The sequence below is a fragment of the Lepidochelys olivacea genome (genome assembly GCF_965140295.1).
Source record: "Lepidochelys olivacea isolate rLepOli2 genome assembly, chromosome: 1".
Classification (NCBI taxonomy): domain Eukaryota; kingdom Metazoa; phylum Chordata; order Testudines; family Cheloniidae; genus Lepidochelys; species Lepidochelys olivacea.
In genome coordinates this window covers 101,723,270-101,739,606 of record NC_140411.1, presented here as the reverse complement: position 1 = coordinate 101,739,606, position 16,337 = coordinate 101,723,270, and the positions used below count along the sequence as shown (strand labels likewise).

Sequence of the window (16,337 nt, the reverse complement as noted above, 5' to 3'; positions counted from 1 at the left end):
CAATTCGAACTTCAGTGGAAATTGAGGATGTTCAGCACCTGTCAGGATGATCCCTAAATGCATGGACATCGTGTACAGGCTTCTTTCATTAGTTTGTATTTTACAAAAAAACTCTTTTGATTTAAAATCTTATCTTCTACCACATAGACAAAGACATGTAGCATAGTTATGAAAAACATTTAAAAGCTTGTGCATAACTATTTCGGAAGATGAAATAAAAATAAATAAACAGAAGTAAATGTATTTAACCCTACATATAATGCAGATGAAACCATCTTGCTGGACATAGCCTGGCTGTATGGGGACACAGGAACGGCATGAAACCAACTGTTTGATACAACAGTAAAGTTACCTATTTGTGTCACTTGTTATGCCTTGCAAAATGGAAAGGGTATGTGGAAAAAAGAAGAGTCTAAATTATATTTAGATCAGTAGAGGAGATAAGTGTGCACACAATGATATCTGGTCATGACACTTTTCAGGCTGACAGTACAAAACACAATTAAACTGCAAAGCACAGTGGAGTTTATGATATTTAAAAGGTTCTTAAATTAGAAGTAAAACATCCCTCTACCTAAAACAAAAACAAATAAATAACATTTGGCTGGCTCTTCTCTTCCTGATGGTTAAAGGAGACACATGAGAACATGATGGTCCAAAGTCAGAGAGCTTCATCTGCATATGTGAACAAAAGGAAAGGGGCAGTTCAGCAGGGCACAACTGTTTTAAGTTACTTCAAAACCCACAGAGTTCACGCTACACTGATCCTTCGCAGACAAAGCAGTTGTTCTGGGTAGAGAGGCTGGTCAGCACACAGACTATCAAAATTCACTCTCAGATACTGCTGCTTTTAGAGTATTAATGTTCATGTATCTGTGTCAAAAACAAAAACAAATAAGGCCTGAATTTGTCCTGATGTTCTGAAATATTGTAAGTCATAATGATCATCACCAGCCAAAACAGAAATCACAGTCAGAGCCTACTGTTCTCCACATGAAATGCTGATGTATTTCTCAGTGGAGGTGGGGGCAGTATGCTATTTCTTAATCTTTTTAGTGTCCTGACAAATGCAATCCCTCTCACATCATCCATTTCTAACAGTTTTTTGTGTATCATGACATACAGTATTTGGCATGTCTCTAATTTCACATAACTATCCATCCATCCAATTGACATGCTGAAATGATGACAATAAACTCTGTAGATGGGTAATGTGTCTGCCACAGGATGATGAAAAGCTAAGGTTTGTTAGCAAGTTTTTAGTCCACAGGGAATTCTGCAGGTGGGAAGCCATTACATGCCATTATTGCTGTGGTGCAATAGCCACAGAAAATAACCCTACAGGACAGCCAGCTTTCAAAGACAATGACTGAAAAACATTATTACAACTATGTGTACATAACACAAAGCTATTTATAAATAAATGAGACACTGTAGTTCTACATGCAAAAGTTAGACATTGAAGAATCAATGAATGCACATATTTGCAGCTCTCAAGGTAGAAGAGAGTTGTTTAATCTTACTTAAAGACAGTATTTTTTTTCCTAATAATTAGTTAATACCTCATACCTCTTTTGTGTAGATTAATAAGATCATTTTAATAATGGCTAGTCTTAATGCGAATCTTACCTCTAGAATTTGACAGCAATAATGGTTTTATTTTTATATATGCTTATATTTGGAAAAGTTTTTATGCATTAATGCTACTTCTATATAATGTATCAACAGCACATCCAGTTGAATGGTCATATTTCTTTAATTTAAACAAACACACACACACACACAAACACGAAGGTTAAAAGTATCATTTGCCAGGCAAGAATTTTAAACATTCTTGAAAGAACGTTTTATTTTGCAAAATATTCACAGCACTTTATCTAGAAAAAGCAACAAAGTTCCTTAATGTGATGCAGTTACTGAACACATTTATAAATATTTTCAACATTTGCTATCCAGTTAAATAATGTATTACACTAATAAATATGATTACGTGGTTAGAGAATAAGATGGAGTGTCAGGACTCTGGTGGTATATTCTAGCTCTGCCACTGACTTGCAGTATGACCGTGGGCAAGTTACAACATCTCTGTGCCTGACAGTTTTCTTATCTACCGAATGGGCATAATAATACTTCTCTATCTCACAGAGTGTTATTTGGCTCAGTTAGGAATTGTAAAGGGTTTTGAAATCATTGAATGGAAGCTGGTATAGAAGTGCAAAGTATAATTATCATAGCTAATACAAGATGTTTAATAGTTTCCTCACTTGTTACAACCACTCCACTTAAAATAAATTTCCTAAGAGAATTAATCCATGGTTACTCTAGTCATACCAAACAAAAATTAAGATTTAATTGAACAGTTAGTTTTAGACATAAACAGCCATTCTTTGACAGATGGCATTTCTGAGGAGTTCAGCAAGGACTGCATGAAGTAAATCCAAGAGAGTCAAAAATAAAATAGAAGTCTTTTCCCTAGCACCAGATCTAAATATGGTAAACTCAAGTCTAACAATAGCTGACAATTTTCTTATTTTTAAAAATTAAAAGCAATTAAATTCAGAAATATTTCTAAGTGGTCTAAAATGAATTGTAAAATTCTAATCAAAGTTATCTACGTCAGATTCAATACTATTTCAGTGATAAATCTTTACAAAACAGCAGAATTACAAAAGTCACAAAGATAAACAGAAATCTAAACTAAAGTACATCTTAAATAAACAAAAGCTTTTGTTGTTCCACTGAAAGGACCATAAAAGTAAGCTACAACATAGGAAAAGCCTTTTAAACTGACAAAATGGCAAGCCAGAGGTCAGAGAGCCAAGCAGGTCAAGAAAGCCCTTCTTCCAAATTTGAGGATCATTCTTCTATCTAGCTGTGCCTGGATTGGTCTAATGATAAATTCCACATTAGCTCCTCCCCTCAGATGGAGCAGAAACACTTGAACTGCCTTCTATCTCAACAAAACTTTAGTTTGCTGATTGGACATGAAACAAAGAAAAGCCAGCAGGGTACAATTTATAAGGGGACAGAGTAGCCTGACATGCTATTGTGCTCTAGAAGTATCCACAAGCTGTTAATTCCATTTTAACATTGTTAATAAGACTGTTAACACATCTGACTTTGTTTAGAGACCTTAAAAACATCAACAAACTATTGAAAGACCCACCAGAAGTAAAATATGATCTATTCAGGTAGCATCTCACATCAAAATATTATAACTTTCCTTTCCTTAAATCTTAAAACATGAAAAAATATCCATGAGATTTAGATGCATGAGTCTAAACATATCTCGTTTATCATGTTAGAATATTTAGCTAAACATATTTTTCCAGACCAAATTTGTTTGCAACTACTATAATTTTTTAAAAGGAAACAAAATAAAACTGGAATTCCCCTTACATACACACCTCTCTCTTCCCCCCCACCCCCACCCATGCACACACACAAACAAATGTGCAGATTTAATCAGTGTGGAATGTTTTAAATGAATAATTGGGTCTGACAGATTTATTGCAGTTAATTTTGCAATAGAATGGAAAAATGTTTGGATCTCAGCCTTTAAAGTATTAGGAAAACAATTAATCCATCACATAACGGAAATTCTTTTATCACACTCTCATGTCCAATTAAATAATGTCATGTAATTTTATGCATTAGAATACTAAAAATTAGGCTCAAAATATTAGGGAAATAAGATTTAATTTTTCAGAATTTTTTAAATTTGTAATTGTAATTAAGACCAGATTCTCAGGTGGGAGGTGTTTTTTTAAACAAATAAAAACTAAAATTACTTAAAAACCTTGATTTCCCTTCCTCCCCCAGTTTTTCATGTCAAGAATATTTTAATAACAGAGCAATTGCAGGGAAAATCTAAAGCACAATTATCAATGCACAACTACAGAAAATATTTTAAACAAGAAAAAAATTTAATTTTTGCAAATAGAGGGTCTCTACTTACTCAGAAATAACTCCCACTGAATAAGGATTGCACAATTTATAAATAAGTGATAGCAAACTTTTGAGATTTCAAGTAGTGCAGTTTCATTTGTCTTTTTTCATAGTGGATTAACAACATCTATAAAATTGTTTAATGTAACACCCATCTCTTTTTTTTAATGTAATTTTTTTTAAGAAGTTGCAAAACAAAGAACAAAATAACAAAACCAACAACCTACAAATCCACTGAAATTTGATACTTGGCAAATTCATGCATTTCAGATGTTGTATAAGACTTTTTGTTTCTTAAGCATGTTACAGTAGAATTCAACAAATGTTGGTCACAAATATTTCTGCCACTGTTTTTAAAAGACTTGAGACTGAAAATGTAGTGTGCATTTTATGGCTTCATAACCAAAAATAAAATGTAATCATATTCTCAAAAGAGGGTGAAAATTTAATAGTTTAAAGGTTTAAGGGGAATGTTCTGCTATTTTCACTCCTACCAGTTCTGATATTCCTGAGGGAGGCAAGGAGGAGATATACAACAGACAAAAGGGACCATTAACATGTGAGAATATAGCAATATAACATTAAGCTGTGTGTTATAAAAAAGCAAATACAATATCTAATGAAACATCACCCTCCAACAGATCAAATGGCAAAAAAAAAAACAAAAACAAAAAAAGAACCCAAACCCTAAACTACATTTAATGGTAGTTAACATTGTAATTCCTTATAGCCAGTTTCATTAGAGCATCACCATGATAAGACATGCAAAAATAGCGATTGCTGCAGTAGAGGAATCATATTTGGATACCACTGTTCAATCTGTATTCCCAAATACAATATGGTTCTTGTTTTACTGGCTTTTTACAATCTTATGTTCTAGATACGCACATTTCAGCTAAGTATTTCAGTTGCCATAACAACATCATAAATTTGTTCTCTGAATCCTTTTTAATAAAATGATTTTTGAACACTAATGCCACGATAGCCAGTACAGTTTCTCAATATATTCAGTTCACCTTTTTCTAAAGGAGTCTATTTGTTTCTGTTTCCCTAAGAAGCTCATAATCTGAAAATAATGTAACCACCTCCTCCTTTCCAGTGCTGGAAATAGGTCTGTTATAAATAGCTTTCCTGTGGTCTTCAGATCATGTTTTTAAAATAAATAATTCATCTATAGTGGCCAGTGGTCACTCTTTTAATGCTTACAAAAAGGAAAAAAAGTACTGTACATGTAACCTATTATGTGAAATACAGTAAATTTCTATGCATTCAATTGCAAAGCGCTCAGACGCATTTTCAAAGATTACTTAGCTGGTATAATCCTACAGATTTCTTCTATGCACTCACTTTTGCAATTCGTATTCATTATGAAAATCAATTTTATACTGTAATTTTTAAGAAGCCTTATGTGATTTCTGTGATATCATAAGAAATAGAAACACTGGCACTTTAACATTAAATACATTGCATTCACTACCACCAACAAACAACAAAACAATGGACAACAGGATGTGACTAACAAATGCTGGGGGAAAAGTCAAGCTGTGCTTTTAGCATATGCAGTGAAACAGAAGACACTTTTTTTCCTGCTTAACATATCTATGCATTTCAATAAGTTCAGAAGAAACTCTGAATTGCTTTCAAAAGTTGCAAATTGTTGTGAATACACTGCAAAGTGGCACTATGGGAACATGACCATCCCATAATTTTGGAAGATGTTAAGAATAAATATTTTTTTTAAAAAAACAGAAGAGGAAATATCTTGATTCTAACAGTTAAATATCCCTGAACTAGCAAGAGATTGTATAAATCAATATGTTCAATATACCTTAAAGGAAAATGATATAGGCAAAAGTATATATAGAAAAAAAGACTGAACAGTCATTTATAGCCTCCTCAATTGATGGTCAAAGCCAGTTAATGTTATGAGATGATGTCATTCAGAAGAAATATATAGTTGAATGGAAATATTTGTTACCTCTATTAGAGATAATACACACACACTTCCAGAGTGGCTGCATTTAAAAAGATGTATACTTTGCTTTTACCATTTGTGATTTTTCATATAACTAAAACGGGATTATCACAATGTTTAAAAACTTAAACTGAGTCTAGTTTTTAAAGGGACTCACCATATGCAAGTTGTTTAGGTATCTATATCAGAAATATTTCTTTTTAAACTATGGAAGGGGGGGCAGAGGGCAGGATAGAATTTTTCTCCCTGAATATAAAATTAAGCAGTTGCCACATCAAAAGGAAATCTTGATTCATTTTACCTGAAAAATTAATAGACTTACAACTCTACTATTATAGATTCAAGGCGTTAAAAACAGAGGCTGTGGTGACACCCACTGTTCCAGGAACAAAATGCAGCTGTGTTTTTTGTTTCTTTAAAAATCATCAGCTGTGCCTTTACAGAGGATATTGTCCCCATCCTGATATTCACCCCAGCACCCCTTATTTCTTCCCCCTTTACTTGTTTTTCTATCTATATCACCACCCACTGGCCACAAAGCAAGATTACCATGTTACAGTAAGCTCCTCTAAACAGCAGGGCAAACTCACTGTTCCTAGGGGGAGGGGAAAGCAAGAGAGAGGAAAGACATCAGCTTAGCATTCCTCAGTTGCTTTAGATCTTTACAATTGTTTTTTTTCCCCTTCCCTCCTGAAATGAGGAGGGAAGCAATCACTTCAAAGAGGAAACTTTCTGCTTGGTGCAGAGACAGAGACTGAGTTGTTGTCTCACTGTTGTCAGTATTATTAATTAATTATTATTATTATTATTTTAAAATCCTATTATTCTTTTTGTCAGCTTGCTAATGAAGCTGTTGTTATTACTATTGAGGAAAACTAGGAGGCAATGCATGGTGAGGGAGCCGTGTGCACACCATCAGCTCCCTTTCCAATTTGTTCCCTCTGAAGAAAAGGAAAATATCTATGACAAAAAATTACAGTGGGCAGTCTTCTTGCTTTCTCAATTAGCATTCCCCACCCTGTGGCGTGTATGCATTATGTAATTCTGGGGTGCATCTATTCAGTCACAGGATAACATTCTGCAGTAATCGATCATCTTCCATCTGAAAATTTCAAAGCACTATGCAAACATTAATTAATTTATCCTTAGCACCCCTGAAAAGTAGGGAAATAGCCCCATTTTACAGATGCAGGATGCACAGAGAAGTTGGTGACTCACGCAAGATCTCACAGAAAGTCTATGGCAGAGTGAGGAATAAAATGTTAATCTCCTGACTGCATGCCATGTGCTTTAAATACAAAAACAGCCATACTTTCTTTTTGCAAACCTTTCTTTCATTGGTTTCACAGTAGCAGCCATGTTAGTCTGTATTCGCAAAAGAAAAGGAGGACTTGTGGCACCTTAGAGACTAACAAATTTATTTGAGCATAAGCTTTCGTGAGCTACGCCTCACTTCATCGGATACATTCAGTGGAAAATAGAGTGGGGAGATTTATATACACAGGGAACACGAAACAATGGGTGTTACCATACCACTGTAACGAGAGTGATCAGGTAAGGTGAGCTATTACCAGCAGCAGGGCGGCGGGGGGAGGGGGGGATGGTGGAAACCATTGGTAGTGATGATCAAGGTGGGCCATTTCCAGGAGTTGACAAGAACGTCTGAGGAACAGTGGCGGGGGGGGGGGGGGAAATGAACAAGGGGAAATAGTTTTACTTTGTGTAATGACCCATCCACTCCCAGTCTCGATTCAAGCCTAAGTTAATTGTATCCAGTTTGCAAATTAATTCCAATTCAGCAGTCTCTCTTTGGAGTCTTTTTTTTTAAGTTTTTTTGTTGAAGAATTGCAACTTTTAGGTCTGTAATCGAGTGACGAAAGAGATTAAAGTGTTCTCCCACTGGTTTTTGAATGTTATAATTCTTGACGTCTGATTTGTGTCCACTGATTCTTTTACGTAGAGACTGTCCAGTTTGGCCAATGTACATGGCAGAGGGGCATTGCTGGCACATGATGGCATATATCACATTGGTAGATGTGCAGGTGAACGAACCTCTGATAGTGTGGCTGATGTGATTAGGCCCTATGATGGTGTCCCCTGAATAGATATGTGGACACAGTTGGCAACTGGCTTTGTTGCAAGGATAGGTTCCTGGGTTAGTGGTTCTGTTGTGAGGTTTGTGGTTGCTGGTGAGTATTTGCTTCAGGTTGGGGGGCTGTCTGTAGGCAAGGACTGGCCTGTCTCCCAAGATCTGTAAGAGTGATGGGTCGTCCTTCAGGATAGGTTGTAGATCCTTGATGATGCGTTGGAGAGGTTTTAGTTGGGGGCTGAAGGTGATGGCTAGTGGTGTTCTGTTATTTGCTTTGTTGGCCCTGTCCTGTAGTAGGTGACTTCTGGGTACTCTTCTGGCTCTGTCAATCTGTTTCTCCACTTCAGCACGTAGGTATTGTAGTTGTAAGAATGCTTGATAGAGATCTTGTAGGTGTTTGTCTCTGTCTGAGGGGTTGGAGCAACTGCGGTTGTATCGTAGAGCTTGGCTGTAGACAATGGATCTTGTGATGTGGTCTGGATGAAAGCTGGAAGCATGTAGGTAGGAATAGCGGTCAGTAGGTTTCCGGTATAGGGTGGTGTTTATGTGACCATCGCTTATTAGCACCACAGTGTCCAGGAAGTGGATCTCTTGTGTGGACTGGTCCACGCTGAGGTTGATGGTGGGATGGAAATTGTTGAAATCATGGTGGAATTCCTCAAGGGCTTCTTTTCCATGGGTGCAGATGATGAAGATGTCATCAATGTAGCGCAAGTAGAGTAGGGGCATTAGGGGACGAGAGTCGAGGAAGCGTTGTTCTAAGTCAGCCATAAAAATGTTGGCATACTGTGGGGCCATGCAGGTACCCATAGCAGTGCCGCTGATTTGAAGGTACACATTGTCCCCAAATGTGAAATAGTTATGGGTGAGGACAAAGTCACAAAGTTCAGCCACCAGGTTTGCCGTGACATTATCGGGGATAATTTCATTGTTTGTGGAGACAATAAACAGTATACCCTTCCAGTACAAAACACAAGGCAGAGAGAGGAAACAATAAAGGAATGAATTCCTCATCCCTTATATTCATCCTAGAGATAGATGATGATAATGCAACTCACGGTCACAAGCATGCTTATTTTATATTGTGTATTTTTAGACAACCTGTATTCCAAAATGCCTTACAATACAATTAAAGAATTAAGTAACATCAGGAGAGAGAAAATAACAGATATGGACAAGGGGACATAGCTGTTCAGGTAAGATTTGAAAACAGATGAGTCAGTTTGGCAGAGGGACACTAGAAGGATGTTCCTGACAGTAAGAGCTGCAAAGGAAAAGGTTCCTGCACCAATAATAGCCAGACTGTATGGAGAGACAAAAAAGAGACAAATGTTAGATGAACTGAGAAAGTATGGAGGAGACTCGAGACAGGAGGCCAGATTTTCGAAGGTTTTTAGATGTCTAAAGATGCAGATAGGCACCTAGTGAGATTTTCAGAGTCTAAGCAGGTTCCTCACTTAAGTCCCACTGAAAACAATCCTAACCTACTTAGGTGCTTTTGACAGCCTCATGAAGTGCCTATCTGCACCTATAGGCACCTAAATACCTTCAAGAATCTGGCCTATGATTCCCGAATTAGGTTGCTGTAACCCCAGGAAGAGTTTTAAGAACAAGAAGCAATATTACCAACCTCAAAAGATCAAACATCATGAGTTGGGCCCCCCCCCAATTATGAAATTGGGTTAAAATCATGAGATTATAAAAATAACAATGCTGGGGTTCTTTTTATTTGTCTTCTGATCTTTGAGCATTTGGAATTCATGTTTTCAAGCTTTTCTCTTCAGCCATGAGGACTAGTTTCTTTCTTTTTTAAAATCGAAGTTGAGATTCTCATGTAATAACCTGATTCTAGTTACTCGGGTTTTAAGAAAAAAAAATTGTGAGACTCATGATAAACTCATGAGAGAGGGACAATTTTGAACTGGATTATGAAATGAATATGCATCCAGTAGAGTTTGTTTGAAGGTGAGGCTAATGTGGTCACATTTCACTGCATGTGCTAGAGAAGACAGGGGACAACAGAAACATGCCTACCAGCCGTTCTGCTGCAGTGCTCATATGTAATGAGATTTGAATAAAAGCACTGAAGAATATACTTCTACGAATGGAAAGTGCTTTGAGATACTTCAGGAAAAACAACAATTATAATATATTCACAACTACAATAATAATGCTGCTGCTTAAGGTATTTCTTCTTGAGTCAAGGCTCGCTTTCTTAGGACTACTTTGTCAATTTGAGTTTCTGCCATAGGTTTTCATACTCTTCATTTAACTTATTCAGGACATGGTTAGGAAAATACTATTCTTGACCAAGTGCCAAACTATTTTATAAAACTCACTTTTAAAAAAGGCTGTAGAGCAGATATCTCAATCATTCCTATGAACTTCAAACTCTGCAGAATAAAACTTCAGTAAACTATGGCGTAAAGTCAGAGAGAGTTTCTGAAAGATCCATCAAAAGACAATATTTGTAAAGAATTTGAACATTAGCAACCAAACTGACACAGCAAAACCATTGTATTTTTCACCAGTTTTGTTTTGTTATATACAGCTGTGTTTTCACAGATGCAAAGCCATGTGTCTTCAGCAAAAGGTCTACTCTTTCCTTCAGATGTGAATGAAGATCAAAGGTTCAAACACAGAAATACAAGATCCTTTTCCCTTTGGAACATGTTTTTATTTTTTTGCAGTGGCTGCAAACCAGAATTTCCATCTGCTGTCCTTATGCAGTGCACAGGTTAACCTTAACAGTAGGGTTTGCAATGTTGTTATCTCAGCTAAGAAGTGCAGAGATGAATCACTTTTGCATGTATGCTCTGAACAGCTCACCAAGAAGCAAAAGTAGAACTGCATCAGACAACAATCAGATTAATCTTCATGGAGCATGGTTGAAACAGAGACCCTCTCACTTATTCTTGGTACAACATAACACTAAATTACATAAAAATATACATTTCCTTTCATCTCATGCAGCTCTTGTGAAAGAAAGATATGTCAGCTATGATCCCATACCAAATTATTGGGCTAAATTTTCTACTGGCAAAGCTTCTTTGAGGTAAATGGAGTTGCATCACTTTATTCCAACAGAGAATTTGGCCCACTGTTTCCAGGCTGTATTTTGATATGCTCTCCCTTGCTCCCTCAACCAGTGTATTTTCTCAGACATTCTCTGTATCCATTTCTGCATTGCTGGTGATAAAAAAAATGCAATAACTTGATAAAAATATGAATGTTAACTGCTACTAGTTACATGATCTAATTATGGACAATTTATTTACATTTAATAAAGAATTTTAAACAATACAGCATCTATACCAGTTATTGTTTGTACAATAATACTGATCTCTTGCAAAAAAAAAATAGGGCTGTTTTAGTTGTAAAACTAACATAAACCAACCAGAACCTATATATTTATTTAAAGAGATGCTTTTTTGTTTTGTAATTGTAGTTACTTACAAAACGTACATTGTAGGATTATGTCTGGATATTAGGGATGATTATGCTCAGCTAAAAGACAGCTGGTAAGTACAGTTTGGGCTCTTGACCGGCTCTGCTGATTGTGAAAAAAGAGCCAAGTATTACATACACTTTGGTAAAGCAGTGTTATTCAGCACACAAATACATTTAAAGGTGGGGGGGAAGGCTTTTTGTCTTTCAGCCCCACCCCTTTTCTTTTATTGTCAACATGCTAATGTCAGAATAGAAGAAAAGTGCCCATTTGCCCCATCAATTACTTCACAAATGCATAAATTGCCATGTAAATATTTATTTTGGCTAATGGTAAAGTATGCTATATCAACTAAATGAGAGGATTTGAAGGTATTTTGTTATTTTTGCATTTAGTTTCCTCAAGGTCACTAAATATAAATATCAGTGCAGAGTTATCATTAGTGATCAAAAGCACCAAAGCTTTCGCTAGAACCATGTGAAAATTTCCAACAGTATTACATCTACATATTAGACCTTGTTTTAACAGTAAGGTATGATTGCCATCTAGTGGCCAGCTAACAATGACATCATTTATGCTTTTTATGCACCATTTATTCTGCTTTAAAGAATTTTTTAAAAACCACACAAATAACTGTCAGTTTTGATTAATGAATAGGAAATGCATATGGATCAACAATAAAGAATGAATATTAGAACTGTGGACTATTTTCAGTTTTACAATGGATATTTCACAAATTTGTGCCTTTTACAATCTGTGGAGCTTCTGTTAACATTGTGCTTCCAGAATTTTAGTGCAAATTTTTGCTGTGCATTAGAGCTCTGTCCCTGATTTCTTGGAATTCATCACATGGTTTAAGTCATGTTATTACTTCTGGTTTCCCAGTTGGCTGAGATTCCTCATGTGCTCAGAAGTCATTTTCACTCTAGGAAAGGTTATCACAAACTTCTTTCTGCAAGATAGATAGAAAAAACATTGGGGCAGATCCTCAGCTGATGTCAAATAGAGTAGCTTTATTTGCTTCAGTGAATTTACACTAGCTGAGGATCTCACCTATTGAGTCTGTTTTGATTTTCCTCACTTTTTCCCAAAACAAAGTAAAACAGTCTTGCAACTCATTATTAATATGGCCAAGGACAGTCTTTTACTCAATTTTTTGAAAACCCATAACTCTCTCTCTGAATTAGAATATTTGCAATTTTAAAAGGGAAATACTGGCAGCCCATTTTCAAAGATTAAATAGGAGAAACACGCACACTTTGGAGGCCTCTTCCTACACCCCACCCACCCCAAATGATCCACCCAGAAATATTTTCCTCTATTTGACCTCTTCCAATTTCATATTTCCTCATCAGATTTTGGTATTCCTAAGGGCACCCTCTGAGAATCTGTCTTCTTCTGTCTGTGCCATTATGACAGGTGGTTATATTGTGTCTTAAAAAGCAGACACCCGTGTTACAGGTGGTGCAGAGGCATACTTCCCTATTGGGAGCATCCAGATGCATTGTGCTCAGCTCAGGCACAATGGCTTCTAGAGTTCTAGGCTGTGCCACACTTCAGACACGTGGAATACACTCTGCCTTGCACCGGATCTGCTTCACTGGCCAGTGAGGAGGTGGAGGAGAGACAGGCAGGCCATTTCTCCTCCATATCCTGCCCATGTTACATAGACTAGTACAGCTTGTGACGTCCATGCAGTCCACGGAATGCAAGGACCAGATTGCGTCTATCAACGCCACAGAGACAAAAGTGAAGAGAAGGCTCCAAGCATCCTCTCTCACAATTTTGTTCCCCCTCACATACAGCCCAGCCTCTGAACCAGTTTTATGTAACTCAACCAGTTAAGTTCAGACTACTACCTTTTTAATACCCTCTCTCTTGACTATACAGGCAGTGAACTGAATGGATTTCAATTTCTTTGAATGACACCTACATTCTTAATTCTCCCTTGCTAGCCAGGAAACTGGACTCTATCTCAGTCTATTTGATATTATAATTAAATCTCACTATTTGTTTAGCTTGCTATTTGCAGTATCTCCATCCTGACAAAGATTAAAGGCCTTCTCTGTTTGAAAGTAACATCAGAACAACTCTGTACACAATGAAGAGGTCCTGTAGCTAGAACAACCAACAGCAGAGGTCATTAAGGGGCATGGTTCTCCAAAGTAAACTCAATAGAGTCATAGAGTTTAATGCCAGAAGAGACCACGTGATCATCTAGTCTGAGCTCCTGAACATCACAGGCCACTAAACCACACCCAATTACCTCTATTGAGCCCCGTGATCTGGCTTAGACTAAAGTATTACAGCCCACAGGAGACAAAACTATTGTGTGCCACAGACATTGAAAAGAAGGGGCCAAGGTGCTCCAGTTCCTGAGGCAGTGGCAGGGAACCGATTAGTGAGATGCTCAAATGATCCTAGCAAATGAGCCATGCCTCATGCTGCATAGGAAGGTGAAAACATGCCAGGGTCACTGTCAATCTGACCTGGGATAAAATTCCTTACAGATCCCAAAAATGGCAATGAACAAGAACCAGCCAGCCAAGCATGAGAAAAAAGTGAATTCTCTGTACCGTCTCAGAGCACCAGTCAACTCTGCCTGATGTCCCATCTCAACCTGTGGCCATCTTTGATGCTTCAGAGGAAGGAGATACAACTCCCCCCCCCAAATACATCAGGAGGAAAATGTTTCCTTCCTGACCCCTACAAGTGACTGCCTAAAGTGCTGGAACATGAGATTTAGGGAGATAAAGACATAGGACTACAAGGGACTCCCTGGGCCACTGAGCCCAGCTCCACCACCACTGTCTACAGGCAAACCCATCATGCAATCCTACTTATTACAACAGGGTCACACCCAAATGCAAGAGGCCTGGCCTAACAGTCAATTCTGTTTGTAGATTTTTACTACAGACAAATTGATCCTATCTCCCATATTTAATTGCGACATATAGCTGGTGAGACAGAGGCAGCTGAGAGACTAATGGAGTTAGCCAGCTGAGTTCACCAGCAGAAGAAGGCACAGAGATAGGGTTCCCCCATCCCCTCCTTAACTTTCAGGTACTCTACAAGGAAAAAACCTGCAACGGGAGGAAAATAGCACATTGCCAACACCATTGCTGACTCTTCCTCTGCCTGCACCTGTGGGGGCCCAGGCCACACAGGCATCCTAACCCTGGAGGCTGCTACCCGGGTCCTGGTCTTGACTTGCTGTGAATGCAGCCTGCATGTGCCTGATGAAGAAATTTAGGCAAGGGGAACCACCCAGTGTGAGAGGTGGTTTTGCTGGAGTCCCTCAGAAAGCACATAAGAGAGAGCTCCGAAGGAGGTGGCTTATCTACATACCATCAGGAACATGATGGTTTAATTCACAGGATGCACATGGAGACAAAGAATGCTAGCCAATTACAGATGGCTACAGCGGCACCAGAGGAGGAAGGAGAACTGGCTGCTCTGTGGGGAGGAGACTGGTTGCTGGCCACCTTGGCCAGTGAAAAGTGCTCCATCCCCCACCCAGGTCCCTCGTCCACCAACGTGAAGAACCAGCATGCTGTACAGGCTACAGGAGTTGAGGAGCAGACCCCCAAAGGTGGAGGAGGAGGAGGAGCCACCTGCTTCCAAGCTGAATGCAGTTATTTTTTGTACATAATTCTATATTTGTAAGTTCAACTTTCATGATAAAGAGATTGCACTACAGTACTTGTATTAGGTGAATTGAAAAATACTATTTATTTTGTTTTTTAGAGTGCAAATATTTATAATACAAAATAAATGTAAAGTGAGCACTGTACACTTTGTATTCTGTAACTGTATTCTGTTGTAATTGAAATCAATATATTTGAAAACGTAGAAAACATACAAAAATATTTAAATAAATGTTATTCTATTATTGTTTAACAGTGCTATTAGTCACGCGATTATTTTTTTTAATTGCTTGACAGCCCTAATTCCCGGGTAACAACCACTGGGTAAAATTTACATTAAGGCCAGACAGCTATGTATTGATAGAAGAAACTCATTCTTCCCAGGTACCTTTTCCTGTGGATGCCTCAGTAAGAATATTGGCAATAGCTACTCCCTGTGAGACATCAAGACATGTGATATGCTCATGTGACCCTGGACTCCATCTTGAGCCAGCAATTTTCCGTGTACCTGGGCTGTGAGCACTATTCCCTCTAAGCTGTGCATGTGTGTGCGTGCACACAGATCCTAAACCCCACGCACACGGCGAAACACCGCACACACAAAAATTTGCACAGAAGCAGAACAATTTGCACAGAAGAAATTTTTTATGCACACGGCCTGTCAAAAATTAGAGGGAACACTGGCTGCGAGCTTTGTTTGAGACAGTAAATTTCCAGGCACATGACAAAGGCTATAAAAGACCCCTGAGATATCTCCATTTTTCCTCTTTCTTGCCTTGAGTCTCTGGACTGTGGATTTACAACGAAAAAGAAGCATTTTGAACTATGGACCGAGGACCTTCCAATCTTTTGGAAGTCAGGGATTCTTTACAAGCCAGCAGTCTATTCCATCACTGCTATAAACCTGATGTAAGGACTTTGCAATTATTTGTGTCTCTTCTTCTTTTCTTTATTAAACTTTTAGTTTTTATCTATTTCAGCATGATTACTGGGTAAGATCTGAGCTGTATATTGACCTGGCTAAGTGGCTGATCTCTTGGGATTAGAAGAACCCTATATTTGATTAAATTGGTTTTCAGTAACTGCTCATCACAGTCCAGTGTCTGGGTGGTGAAACCAGGGCTGGAATGCCTAAGACGACTGCATTTTTGACTTCTTGTTAACCAGTGCAGTGATATAGAAGTATACTTTTGTTACTTGCTTCGTATAATCTAATGAAAGGCAGACTCA

The 16,337-nt window shown here is 37.8% G+C and overlaps 1 protein-coding gene across 2 annotated transcripts in view; it reads right to left on the bottom strand.

Moving 5' to 3' along the window:
* The window catches only part of CLYBL (citramalyl-CoA lyase), a 219,459-nt gene that overhangs the window by 156,631 nt on the left and 46,491 nt on the right, over positions 1 to 16,337 (bottom strand). Inside the window, exon 2 of one of the 2 annotated variants that reach the window (XM_084650359.1) lies at positions 12,332 to 12,412. The exons of the other annotated variant lie outside the window; for it this stretch is intronic. Within the exon in view, the coding sequence (XP_084506485.1) occupies positions 12,332 to 12,378 (47 nt within the window). The 5' untranslated portion in view covers positions 12,379 to 12,412. The remainder of the gene's footprint in view (positions 1 to 12,331; positions 12,413 to 16,337) is intronic. 2 annotated transcript variants of the gene reach the window in all.